The sequence below is a fragment of the Mobula hypostoma genome, chromosome 19, assembly GCF_963921235.1.
Source record: "Mobula hypostoma chromosome 19, sMobHyp1.1, whole genome shotgun sequence".
Lineage (NCBI taxonomy): Eukaryota > Metazoa > Chordata > Chondrichthyes > Myliobatiformes > Myliobatidae > Mobula > Mobula hypostoma.
In genome coordinates this window covers 17,923,860-17,936,838 of record NC_086115.1, presented here as the reverse complement: position 1 = coordinate 17,936,838, position 12,979 = coordinate 17,923,860, and the positions used below count along the sequence as shown (strand labels likewise).

At 52.6% G+C, this 12,979-nt stretch overlaps 1 protein-coding gene across 2 annotated transcripts in view; it reads right to left on the bottom strand.

The window, feature by feature from the left end:
- The window catches only part of col17a1a (collagen, type XVII, alpha 1a), a 78,461-nt gene that overhangs the window by 51,930 nt on the left and 13,552 nt on the right, over positions 1-12,979 (bottom strand). For both annotated transcript variants that reach the window (XM_063071438.1, XM_063071439.1), the window contains exons 9-16: positions 12,288-12,335; positions 11,031-11,174; positions 9,072-9,239; positions 7,433-7,501; positions 4,937-5,017; positions 3,228-3,296; positions 2,760-2,912; positions 1,032-1,109 (exon numbers count right to left, since the gene is read on the bottom strand). In XM_063071438.1, coding sequence (XP_062927508.1) covers positions 1,032-1,109; positions 2,760-2,912; positions 3,228-3,296; positions 4,937-5,017; positions 7,433-7,501; positions 9,072-9,239; positions 11,031-11,174; positions 12,288-12,335 — 810 coding nt within the window. The remainder of the gene's footprint in view (positions 1-1,031; positions 1,110-2,759; positions 2,913-3,227; positions 3,297-4,936; positions 5,018-7,432; positions 7,502-9,071; positions 9,240-11,030; positions 11,175-12,287; positions 12,336-12,979) is intronic.

Sequence of the window (12,979 nt, the reverse complement as noted above, 5' to 3'; positions counted from 1 at the left end):
AGACAGACAGAGAGACAGAGGCAGACAGACAGAGAGAGAGACAGACAGACAGATGGGGGGAGGGAGGGAGAGGGAGAGAGAGAGAGGGGGGAGGGAGGAACAGAGTAAGAGATAGAGAGAGAGACAGATAGACAGACAAATGTGGGGGGGGAGGGAGGGAGACACAGACAGACAGATGGGGGAGAGAGAGAGGGAGGGAGGAATAGAGAAAGAGACAGTGAGGCAGAGACACAGAGAGAGACAGACAGACAGAGAGAAAGAGAGAGAGGGAGGAACAGAGAGAGAGAGAGACAGAGATAGAATGAGAACGAGACAGGAGACTGAGACAGAGACAGAGACAGAAAGAAACGCTTGCCAGAGGACATTACAGTACTTACAAGACCTTTGGACAGGTACATACTCAGGGAAGGTTGAGGGGGATGTGGGACTAGCTCAGATGGTTGGCATGGATGAGACGGGCTAAAAGGCCTGTTCTGTGCTGTGTAACTCTGCAAATCTAACATCAGCTAGAGCAAGAGATTGACTGTCAGAGCGAGATGGAGAGAAGGAGGGAATAATAGATACATTGATGGAGAGACAGAAACACAGAAAGACAGATAGCAGAGCAGTCGGGGAGGAGGAGATATCCAAAAGGGAGATGGAGAAAGAAAAGGGTAGAGGGGACATTAAGAGTTGAGAGTTGGAAAGAGGGGGAGGGAGCGAGAGAGAGAGAGTGGGGCGAGAGAGGGGAGTAGTGAGAAAGGCAGGTGAGAGGGGGGCAAGAGAGGGAGTATGGGGGGCAAGGGAGACAGGGTGAGAAAGAGAGAAAGAGATTAGAGAGGGACAGAGGAACGACTGAGGGAGAATGAGATCACTGCAGTGATGCGACAGTGGCTGGAAGTCTGCCACCGTTCACCACTTTGCTTCTCGCGTGTTAGGTGTTAGTGAAGGAAACTGTCCCAATCTAAACCTGGTACAGTATGTTGTTCCCACAGATCCCAGGACGGAGGATGAGGTCACTCGCTGATGCCTCCGTCCCGTTCCATTCTTACCATTTGACTGGGATTTGTTGGTTGATATGCTGGTCAACACCACTGGCTCCTTCTTCAAGGCTTCATCCACGGAGGCGGCTGCAAGATACAGAAACAATTTACCCCCAGAGTTTGGCTGGCAGGTCCTGGGATTAGACCCAGCTTCTTGCCCAGTTCTGCACAATCTCTCCAAAACTGGGTAGGAGCACACAGAGATAGGGGGAGGATTTGGTCAGTTGGTACCTCCAGCCTGTTCCATCATATAATGAGATTGTGGCCAGTCAAACCTTGGCCTCACCACCAGTAAGTACGGTAGACATCCCTAGTTCAAGTGTCTACCTACCTCGGTTTCCAGTATATTCAGGTGGTGCAAGAGGATGGCGGGGAGTGCATGGGAGAGTGGGAGATGGTGGGACCCTCCCATCCACTTCCCCCATCCCATCCAACCTGGACCCACGACACCTCCGCATTGGTCAACAAGACACGGAAGTGTCTACACTTTCTGAGGGGATTGAGGCATGCAAGGCTCCCTGCCCCCATTCGAACAACTTTCTACAATGTTTTGAGACTGTCCTGTCTAGCTGAAACTACAGAGGTCAGTAAAAACCACTGAGAGGATTATGGGGGTCCCTCTCACCCCTATTTGTGACAGGAACGTTGCAGATGAAGGGCCCAAGGCATTGTTGAGGATCCCTACCACCCATCCCACAATCTCTTTGACCTACTATCATCAGGAAGGAGGTACAGGAGCATCAGGACCAGGACTGTCAGACTGGGTAACAGCTTCTTCCCTCGGGCTGTGAGACTAAAGAATACCCAGCCACCACTGAGGTCTCATCACTAGGACATCGAGCTGTTGACTGTTTACTCCTGCTGTGCACTACATACATTTTGAATTATATTTTATTAACTCATTTGCTTTAATATTTTGTTTTTTGTGCTGTGTGTGATATATGATGTGTGGGTGCACCATGGTCCTGAGAGATGTTGTTTGGTTTGGTTCTATTTACACACAGAGTCAGATGACAAGGAATTTGAACTTGCCCTTGACAGTGGCAGGGTGTGACAGCGATGAGGAGACTAGACTGGAGGTGATCCTACTGCACCTCCCTGCAACAGGGGTTCATGAGGACCCAGAGTCAGACCAACTAGCCCATGACCCCACACCCCACACCATACGAGCTGCCCCCCACGCCATGACGCCCCTCACCACCCAGTGACAAGCGTTTTTCTTGTAACAGCTGCACGACACGGAGGTGAGCGTGACAAGAGCACGAGGCTGCCATGGCTGTGATGGGGGGGGTGAGGACTGGGATGTGCCGGCCCCCACCCACTCTTAGCCCATGGGACGGAGCGGACTGTGAGCTTGGGGCTCCCTGGGGCATGGGGGGAGGCGATGGTTGGGATTGGGTGGGGAACCCCAAGGAGGGGTTGGTTAGATGATACCAGGGAGAGATGTGAATTCAGAGGAGGGGTAGAGTGGGTGACCACAGGGAGCGATTGAGGATGCCTGGAAGGGGTGGGTGACACTGAAGAGAGTGAGGTGACTGCAGGGATGGGTGGGAGATCCCCGGACTTGTGGTAGGAGGATGGGTGGGAGATCTCCGGACCTGTGGTAGGAGGATGGGTGGGAGATCTCCAGACCTGTGGTAGGAGGATGGGTGGGAGATCTCCGGAGCGAGGTAGGAGACACTGGGGAGTGCTGATGGCAGGACTGGGTCCCAGACAGAGTATGGAGGTGCGTGTTACCGGTGAAAGCACTGGACGAGGTGGTGAAGAGTTTGCCGCTGTCCTTGGTCATGATCAGAAGCTCCGTCTCCTTCCGCGGTGGTGCGTTCTCCTTCTCCAACAGCACAAACTTATAGTCCTTCTGAAGCAGGTTGTCCGAGCTCAGCGGGCTCACTGTAGGGAGGGGCAGGCAGTGACATACCTATCACCCACTGGTACTCTCACACCCGACACCGACTGACACCCTCACTCGGACAGACACACTCACACCCGACACCGACTGATACACCCTCACCCACACAGACACGCGTGCTTGGTATGGTTCTGGCTGGAGATGGTCGAGGAAGGAGTGGAGTTGGGGGGGGCGGGTTTGATGAGGATGAGTGAAGGGGGTGGGAGGAGAGAGGAGAGGAGGAAGGAATGGGGAGGGTGCTGAGGTAGGAGTGGGGTGGTGGATTGAGGGAAAAGTTTGGGTTTGGGGCCACTAACCTGTTGAGATGTTGTGGCTGGTGGAGACCGCACTCGAGTTGGAAACCTGGTTCTTCTGCACCCCGAGGACTGCAAAAACAAGGGTTGTGGCGGTGTCAACAGGTAGAGTTAATACAGTTACAGCAAGGAAACAGCCGTCTGTAAATCACTCAAGGGTACCGACTTTCCCCGGGGTACAGTCCTCGAAGTACTGACTGTCCCACAGCATACAGACCCCATTCAGTCTCCATTAGGCCAATTGGCCCATCGAGTCTGTTCCATCTTTCCATCATGGCTGATTATTATCTCTCTCAACCCCATTCTCCTGCCTTCTCCCCTTAACCTTGATGTCCTGACTAATCAAGAATCAATCAAACTCTGCTTTAAATAATACCTAATTGCTTGGCCTCCACAGCTGTCTGTGGCAATGGATTCCACAGATTCACTACTCTCTGGCTAAAGAAATTCTTCCTTATCTCTGTTCTAAGTGGATGTCCCTCTATTCTGAAGCAGTGCCCTCTGGTCCTAGACTCCCCCACCATAGGAAACATCCCCTCCTCATCCACTCTGTCTAGGCCTTTCAATATTCAATAGGTTTCCATGAGATCCCCCCCTCATCCTTCTAAACTCCAGCAAGTACAGGCCCAGAGCCATCAAAATCTCCTAATCTATTAACCCTTTCATTCTCAGAATAATTCCCAAGAAGCTCCTCTGGACCCTCTCCAATTCCAGCACATCTTTTCTTAGATAAGGGGCCCAAAACTGCACACAATACTCCAAGTATGGTCTCACCAATACCTTAAAAAGCCTCAGCTTAGCATCCTTGCTTTTATATTTAATCCCCTCGAAATGAATGCTAACGTAGCATTTGCCTTCCTTAGCACTTACTCAACCCGCAAATTAACCTGCAGGAAATCCTGCACAAGGACTCCCATCTCCTTTTGCACCTCCGTTTAGAAAATAATCTAAGCCTTTGTTCCATCTACCAAAGTGCATGATCCCTACACCATATTCCATTTGTCTTTTTTGCCAATTCTCCCGGTCTGTCCAAGTCCTTCTGTGGACTACCTGCTCCTCCACTTAACTTTGTATCATCCACAAACCTGGCCACAAAGCCACCAATTCTGTCATCCAAATCATTGACATATAATGTGAAAAGAAGCAATCACAACAACGACCCCTACAAACACCACTAGTCACTGGAAGCCAAACAGAAAAGGCTCCCTTTGTTCCCACTCTTTGCCTCCTGTCAGTCAGCCAGTCTTCTATCCACACCTTTCCTGTAATACCATTGGCTCTCAGCTAGTTAAGCAGCCTCATTTGTCAAAGGTCTTCTGAAAATCTATGTAAACATCATCCACTGCCTCTCTTTCATCCATCCTGCCCGTTATTTCCTGAAAGATTTCCAAAAAATTTGGGATTTGAGATTCCTCAGGATCTGTTTCCCAAAGGCATTGACTCTCACTGGCGTACAGTCCCTGATGACCTGACTGTCCTGGGGTAACAGTCCCTAAAGGAACTGAGTGCCCCTAGGGTATAGTCCCTGAATGTATTCACTCTCCCAAGAGTACGGTACTCAAAGGTACAACTCGCCCCGTGATGTGCTTCTCAAAGGCAGTGACTCTCCAAGGATACAGTTCTCAGGGGTACTGAATCTCCTAGGGTACAGTTACTGCTTAAACCAGCACCTGGTGATCGGGTGATAGGAAGTGAGGTTTCCCACTACTCACCTTGGGGTTGAGTGCCGAGGGTCTGTGAGGAGCAACTGAGTGTACCGGTGTTGGATACCAAATTGTTCTGAACTCCCTGGACTGTCAGAGTGAGAAAGGAGTAGAAAACAGATTCAGTCCAAGTAACAACGGTCCTCTCCCCACTGCCCATTCCTGGTCCATGACTAAAGGCCACCCAGTGGCTGCAGCCTGACCTCTGGCCTCATGACCTCGGGGACTGCAGCATGGAGAGGGCAGCTGGTTGGAGACACACTGCAATTCAAGTGTGGGGGGCTGCACCAGAGTAAGATCAGCGAGGGGATGCAGACAGCACGGGAGTGGTTGGAGTTGTGGACGGTGAGGGGATGCAGACAGCATGGGAATGGTTGGAGTTGTGGACAGTGAGGGGATGCAGACAGCACGGGAATAGTTGGAGTTGTGGACGGTGAGGGAATGCAGACAGCACGGGAATGGTTGGAGTTGTGGACAGCGAGGGGATGCAGACAGCACGGGAATGGTTGGAGTTGTGGACAGCGAGGGGATGCAGACAGCACGGGAATGGTTGGAGTTGTGGACGGTGAGGGGATGCAGACAGCACGGGAATGGTTGGAGTTGTGGACAGTGAGGGGATGCAGACAGCACGGGAATGGTTGTTGTGGACAGTGAGGGGATGCAGACAGCACGGGAATGGTTGGAGTTGTGGACGGTGAGGGGATGCAGACAGCACGGGAATGGTTGGAGTTGTGGACAGTGAGGGGATGCAGACAGCACGGGAATGGTTGGAGTTGTGGACAGTGAGGGGATGCAGACAGCACGGGAATGGTTGTTGTGGACAGTGAGGGGATGCAGACAGCACGGGAATGGTTGGAGTTGTGGACAGCGAGGGGATGCAGACAGCACGGGAATGGTTGGAGTTGTGGACAGCGAGGGGATGCAGACAGCACGGGAATGGTTGGAGTTGTGGACGGTGAGGGGATGCAGACAGCACGGGAATGGTTGGAGTTGTGGACGGTGAGGGGATGCAGACAGCACGGGAATGGTTGGAGTTGTGGACAGTGAGGGGATGCAGACAGCACGGGAATGGTTGGAGTTGTGGATGGTGAGGGGATGCAGACAGCACGGGAATGGTTGTTGTGGACAGTGAGGGGATGCAGACAGCACGGGAATGGTTGTTGTGGACAGTGAGGGGATGCAGACAGCACGGGAATGGTTGGAGTTGTGGACAGTGAGGGGATGCAGACAGCACGGGAATGGTTGTTGTGGACAGTGAGGGGATGCAGACAGCACGGGAATGGTTGGAGTTGTGGACAGTGAGGGGATGCAGACAGCACGGGAATGGTTGGAGTTGTGGACAGCGAGGGGATGCAGACAGCACGGGAATGGTTGGAGTTGTGGACGGTGAGGGGATGCAGACAGCACGGGAATGGTTGGAGTTGTGGACAGTGAGGGGATGCAGACAGCACGGGAATGGTTGGAGTTGTGGACGGTGAGGGGATGCAGACAGCACGGGAATGGTTGGAGTTGTGGACAGTGAGGGGATGCAGACAGCACGGGAATGGTTGGAGTTGTGGATGGTGAGCAAGGTCGTTGAAGGAGGATATAGACCAGCTGTGACATGGGTGGAGAAATGGAGCAGATGATGTTTAATCTGAGAAAGGGCAAGCAGTAGCATTTCGGGAGGTCATATATAAAGGGAAGGTTTGCAGTGAACAGAGTGACCCTTGATTCAATCCACCTGGATCAGGGGTTTTATCCTCTCATTGGTCTATACCCTTTCCTATTTCAATTAACTATCCTTTAACCAAATAACCCTTAGATTATCTCTCCACATTTAAATCCTTGAATTATACTGACTAAATTACTCCATCTCCCCAAACCCAATAGATCACATTGGCATAACCTGCCTCCCACCGCTCGCCCCATTGTATATCAAAATAAAAAGAAATATTTCAAAGAATACTCTGATCAATCCCTTTTCATTCTTAAATTCATAAACAAGGTGTTAAATAGTGATCATTCCATTCTTTAAAACCAATAGATCGGTTGCCACTCATGTTCCACACCCCCACTCCCGAGGTGGTACACCACTATAATAACTGAGGGTCTTCCTCATCAAACCCGGTCCCCCCATGCCCAGTAGCAGAAGACCCCTACACTGTAGTCCTTCACCACCGACCCCCCCACCCCGTCCCGGTACCCTTGCAGTGGCTGCACCAAACTTCAGCGCACTCTCCTGCAGCCTGGGACGTGCCGGTCAGCACCCTTCCTCCACGGACATCTCAACGTGCCGGCAGACCAATAAGTTTCAGGCAGAACAAAGATCATCTCTCACTGAGTTGAAGATCTGCCTGCAGTACTTGATGTCCGTGTGTGTGTGTGTGTGTCTGGGACAGCTGACCCCTCTATTACTGTAATACTTCAAGAACTGGTGACTGTGCGACCGTCGGGAGCAGGATCTGTCCTGAGCTCCGTCTGACTGTGTCTGGGGTAACTGCGCGATGGCTGTGTCAGACTCACCGGTTGAGGTAGTCAGCGCCACACTCGACGTCGCCGGGACAGTCGCTTTGTTGTTCTGGAGTCCGTGCGCTGACGAGAGAGCAGAGGAGATCAGAATTAGTGAGACTGGCCAAACGCAGCCGGTTCAGCAGAGCCTGAGCTGCTGGAAATCCTGACAGACACAGCCCACTCCCTCCCAGGGCCCGGGGTGTGGAGGGAAATCTCTGCACACAATTGGAGCACAGAGGGTGTGGATAGCAGTCTCCATTCCAGGCCACTGCCCAAAGAAAATCTTTTCAACACTGAGCACCCATAAATATTTCAACACAATAGACTGTAAAACACCTTGAGCAGGTTATACCGTCATATTTAAAGCCAGGGTTTCTTTGCCCGCCCTGATCACCTGTTGCATCTGCACTGTAGCGATCAATATACTGTGTGCAAGGAACCCAGTCCCTCTTTACCAAAGCAATCTGCATCTCCCATACATTCGTCCTCCACAGTAGAGGGGCTCACAGCCCTCTCTCACACACACACTCTCTGTCACAGCTTTACCCATTCACTTCACCTATCCATAATCCCTTTGCAGAGCTCCTGCGTCCTCCTGAAAGCTGGTTTTCCTACCTCCCTTTGTATCAGCAACCCCTAATTCCTTTGTCTGTCATTGTTACTGAAGAATGAAGGAACATAGAATAATAACATAGTTGTGACAGCCTTTTAGTTACTGATCGCCTGTCTGGAAGTGACCTATTAACCCTAATCTTCCAGAGACACCGGAGGCTGCAGAAGCTGGAATCTGGCGCAACGTGCAACCTGCTGGAGGTGGGTCAAGTGGAGAGTTTCAACATGAAAAGGAGAGGCAGAAGAAAGGCTTAATTGTGCTCCTATGTCTAACGTTGACATTTTAAGGTCGGGTTTGTCACGTGTACACTAAAGAACCAAAGCATGCAGCAGAATGCATCGTCTGCGTCAAAGACCACCACAGTCCGAGGGTGAGCTGGGGGCAGCCCACAAGTGTCGCCACGCTTCCAGTGCCGACGGAGTGTGCCCGCAACTTACTTACCCTAACCTGTATGTCTTTGGGGTGTGGGACGAAACTGGAGCGCCCAGAGGAGACGCCCATAGTCACGGGGAGAACGTACAAATGTCCTCACAGGCCGGAATTATACCCAGAGTTTACAGCTGGCTCCGTAAAGCATTACGCTAACCGCTTCACTCCAAAAATACCGCTCGACCTGCTGACTGCTGGTTGAATCCTGATTCTATGTTCTCTGCCGATCAGCCAGTCAGTCCTCCATCTGTGCCGATGTGCCTTACGGTCTCATGAAACGTGAACAACTCAAGATTGGTTTTATGTTTTTAGTGCATTTTTTGCATCAGCAGCTAACACAGGCGGAGGATGGGCTGTGAGCTGCCTGCCATTGTCACCGTGCTTACGGCACCAATGTAGCATGCCCACAACTTATCAGTGCTAACTCTAAGCATACGTCCTTGGAGTGTGGGAGGAAGTCCATGAGGTCACGGGGAGGACGTACCGACAGCGATGGATCTCAATCCTTATCGATGACTCTGTAAAGCATTGTGCTGACCACTATGTTACTACGGCGTCAGTACAGTCACTGAGCTGGGACCCCTGCTGTGGCTGGCAGTGTGTACCCACCTATGACAGCGGAGGACCCCGATGTGGTTAACACCTGTGTACCGGTGGTGGACAGGTTGTTTCGGTACTCTGTCAGTCCCACTCTGGAGCCCAGCGGAGGCACCGTCGACGTCCAGGTGAAGCTGGGCAAAGCCGGGTCCAGGAGTGCGGTGTCGTATCGTCCAGACACTGTGGAAAAGCAAAGAGGGAGGTGCTCCGTGATTTGCAGTCGGCACTGAGGGCGGGCGGCAGCAGGCACAGCAAGGAGGAAACCATTTGGCCTTTCAAACCTGACCTAAGCAACCAATCACCTAAGATCTTGTCTAATCTGACCCCCCATCCCCGTGCAAAGATCAATCAATCTCAATGTGAGTTGATCCCATGACTCCACAACTGGGGCCGAGATATCCAAAAATGTGAAGACATTTTTCCTCGTCTCCATCTGAAATGTACAAATACCTGGTTTAGATGATCTAGTGCCACGCGTCTGTGAAGCTGCAGCAAGTCCATTCCTCGCAGCAACTGCGCAGAGGACAATAAACTCAGCCTCGGCTTTGACTCCCCCCGAACATTGTAGTTACAGCTCGTCCATCTGCAGCTCCTGGGCCGGCAGCCCCTTTTCTTTTTGATGGCAAAGGTATTCCTAGCATCACGTTTTTGACACCCAGTGCCTCGGTCCTTTGAAAATCTCCCCACTCTCTCTCTCTCCCTCTCTAAACCCGCTGTCGCCTTGTCCACACCCTGCCTCCTTCACTGAGGGGACACCCCAGGCCAAAAGTCCAAACATTAATCCTCACCCTCACCCACCGAGACTCTCACAACCACCCTGAGAGAGGGGGAGAAAGTGAGAGCAAGGAAAGGGAGAGAGGGGGGAGAGAAGGGGAGAGGGAAAGAGGAAATGAGGGAGGGGAAAGAGAGAAGAGGGAAAAGAGAAGGGGAAAGAAAGAAGAAGGGGAAAGGGAGAAGGGAAAGAGAGAAGGGGGAAGAGAGAAGGGGAAAGAGAGAAGGAAGGGGAAAGAGCGAAGGGGAAAGAGTGAAGGGGAAAGAGTTAAGGGGAAAGAGTTAAGGGGGAAAGAGTTAAGGGGAAGAGCGAAGGAGGGAGGAAGAGAGTGGGAGGGAGAGGGGGAGAGTGGGAGGGAGAGGGGGAGAGTGGGAGGGAGAGGGGAGAGAGGGAGGGAGAGGGGGAGAGAGGGAGGGAGAGGGGGAAAGAAGGAAGGAGGGGGAAAGAGGGAAGGAGAGAAAGTGATGACAATCTATCATATGGGAGGGAGATTGAAAAACTGGCTGAATGGTGCCACAACAAAAATCTCTCATCCAATCTCAGAAAGACAGAGGAGCTGATTTTTGTCTTCAAGATGAGGAAACCGGAGGTCCAAGAGCCAGTTCTCATGGGTGATCAGAAGTGGAGAGGGTCAGCTACTTTAAATTCCTCAGTTAACATTTCTGAGGATCTGTCCCGGGTCCTGCACGTAAGTGAAATTACGAAAAAGCCTCTACTTCCTTAGGAATTTGCATAGCTTTGGCACGACGCCTAAAACTTTGGCAAACTTCTATAGATTTGTAGTGGAGACTATATTAACTAGCTACATCACAGCCTCTATAGAAACACCAATATCGTTGAATGTAAGATCCTACAAAAAGTAGTGGATATGGCCAGGTCCATCACAGGTAAAGCCCTCCCCATCACTGAGCACATCGACACGGAGCATTGTCGCAGGAAAGCAGCATCCATCATCAGGAACCCCCTGCCCCCCAAATATCAAATATTCTTTGATGTAAATCTCCAAAGCTAGAAGTCTTTGCTCTGTGATTGCGAAATACTCCTAAGGTTTTATCTCCCCTCCCGTCACTGTCGACTGACAGACGCTCCTGAAGTGGTTAACAGACACCCCCTCACCCAACCCTCGTGATTGACGCTTGTTTGACAGACGCTCCCTACGGTGGTTGAAGACGAAACGCGATTGATAGACGCTCCCTTACCTGACTGGGAGCTGGCGCTCACTATCTTCGTCTCTACGACGGCCTTTTTGGGATAGGGCAGGGTGTTGGGGGCTGACCGCGGAGGGCTGGTGCTGGCTGATCGACTCCCCTTCAGCAATCTCTTCACGTCTTCTAGCTCTGTCCCTGGGCACAGGGTAAAAGGAGAGGTCACAAACCGTGGCACCTTTGTTTGTAACTCCAAACAGCCAGAACCCAGGGACCACCCCACCCCCCCCCGTGTAACGACATAATCTGGAACCCAAGGACACTGCTGAGAGCAGACACCAGAGGTCTAGAACCCTGGGATGCTGCTGAGGGGAACACCAGAGGTCTAGAACTCTGGGACGCTGCTGAGGGCAACCCCCGAGATCTGGAAACATGGACAATATTGAGGGCAACTCCAGAGATCTAGGATTCAGACTCAGGGACTGCTGAGGGCAACATCAGAGGTCTAGAACCCAGGGACACCCCCACCCTCGTGTAACACCAGAGAAATAGAACCAAAGGGCACTGTTGAGGACAACATCAGAGATCTAGAACCCAGGGACACTGCTGAGGGCGACACCACAGATCTAGAACCCAGGGACACTGCTGAGGGCAACACCAGTTATCTAGAACCCAGGGACACTGCTGAGGGCGACACCACAGATCTAGAACCCAGGGACACGGCTGAGGGCAACACCAGTTATCTAGAACCCAGGGACACTGCTGAGGGCAACACCAGTTATCTAAAACCCAGGGACACGGCTGAGGGCAACGCCAGAGATCTAAAGCCCAGAGACACTGAGATAGAGTGTTGAGCGACGGGTGGGTTAGGGGCAACTTATCAAGGCGTCCGATCTCTGGGTGAACGAATACAGGGGCCTTCTCTCTTCGTTTTCCCGCCTCTTTCTCGATCCCGTCCTTCAACTTTTCTCCCTCATTCCCTCCTTCTCCCCACACACTCATCCCTCGCTCTCACTTCCCCTTTGCTCTATTTTCGCCCCATTACCCCTCCCTTTTCACACTGTGCTTCTCTCCCTTCCCCCCATTATTTCCGATTTTTATCAACCGTGTGTGAGAATCGACCCGACGCTGTAATCAGCATTCACCCCACCCACCACACCCCCTTCCCGGCAGTGCGCCTAAGCCCCCTCCTGGGCCGGAGATCGCGGGTGAGAGGCCAGAGTTGAGGAGATGTGAGGTTCCCCGACCCACCTGCCCTCCTCTCTACCCTTCCCCATCGATCTGGGGTCACCTGAAGCGGAGGGAACTTACAGCGTCCGTTGGGCGATGCGCTCTGCAGCCGGGCTCGGATCGCGCTCTCTGAAACGCAGAGGGTCTCGTTAGACAGCGGCTCACAACAGGCACTCTCCCCCGCCCCACGAAGCGACTCCTCCCCAGCCCACGGAGAATTCTCTCACACACCCTGCAGCCCATGGAAAGCCTCTCTTCCCCCGCCACCTCGGTTACGCTTACTGTCCCACATCAGTACGCGACACTTACACGGAACCCCGAATACACTCACTGCCAGTCCCACCACTACGGGTAGTCGCGGCCGGTTACCAACGGTCAGCCAGGGTAAGGGGTAAGGGGTGAGGGCAGGGTCGACGGTCAAAGGATCGCGGACGGTAAACTAGGGCGAGGAACACCGGAGGAGGCAACAGCTGGGTCCCCCGAACAGGAACAGGATGGGGGGGGGGGTCCGGTGGTCCGGGTCCAAATCTCTGGCGGAGCAGGCAGAGTCGCAGAGGAGCGGGAAAGACTCAACACCTCATCCGGGGATCAGTAACTGACCCACCTAAGGTGCTATACTACCTCATAACCCTCCCTCACTACCGCTCCTCCTCCATTACCGCCCCTCCTCTTCCCTTTACTACCATCCCTCCCTCTGTCAGTGCCGCCCCCTGAGACTAGTAAAACGGTGTTACACTGCGCTGGTGTAACCCTCCGGCCGGTCGGAGCAGGGT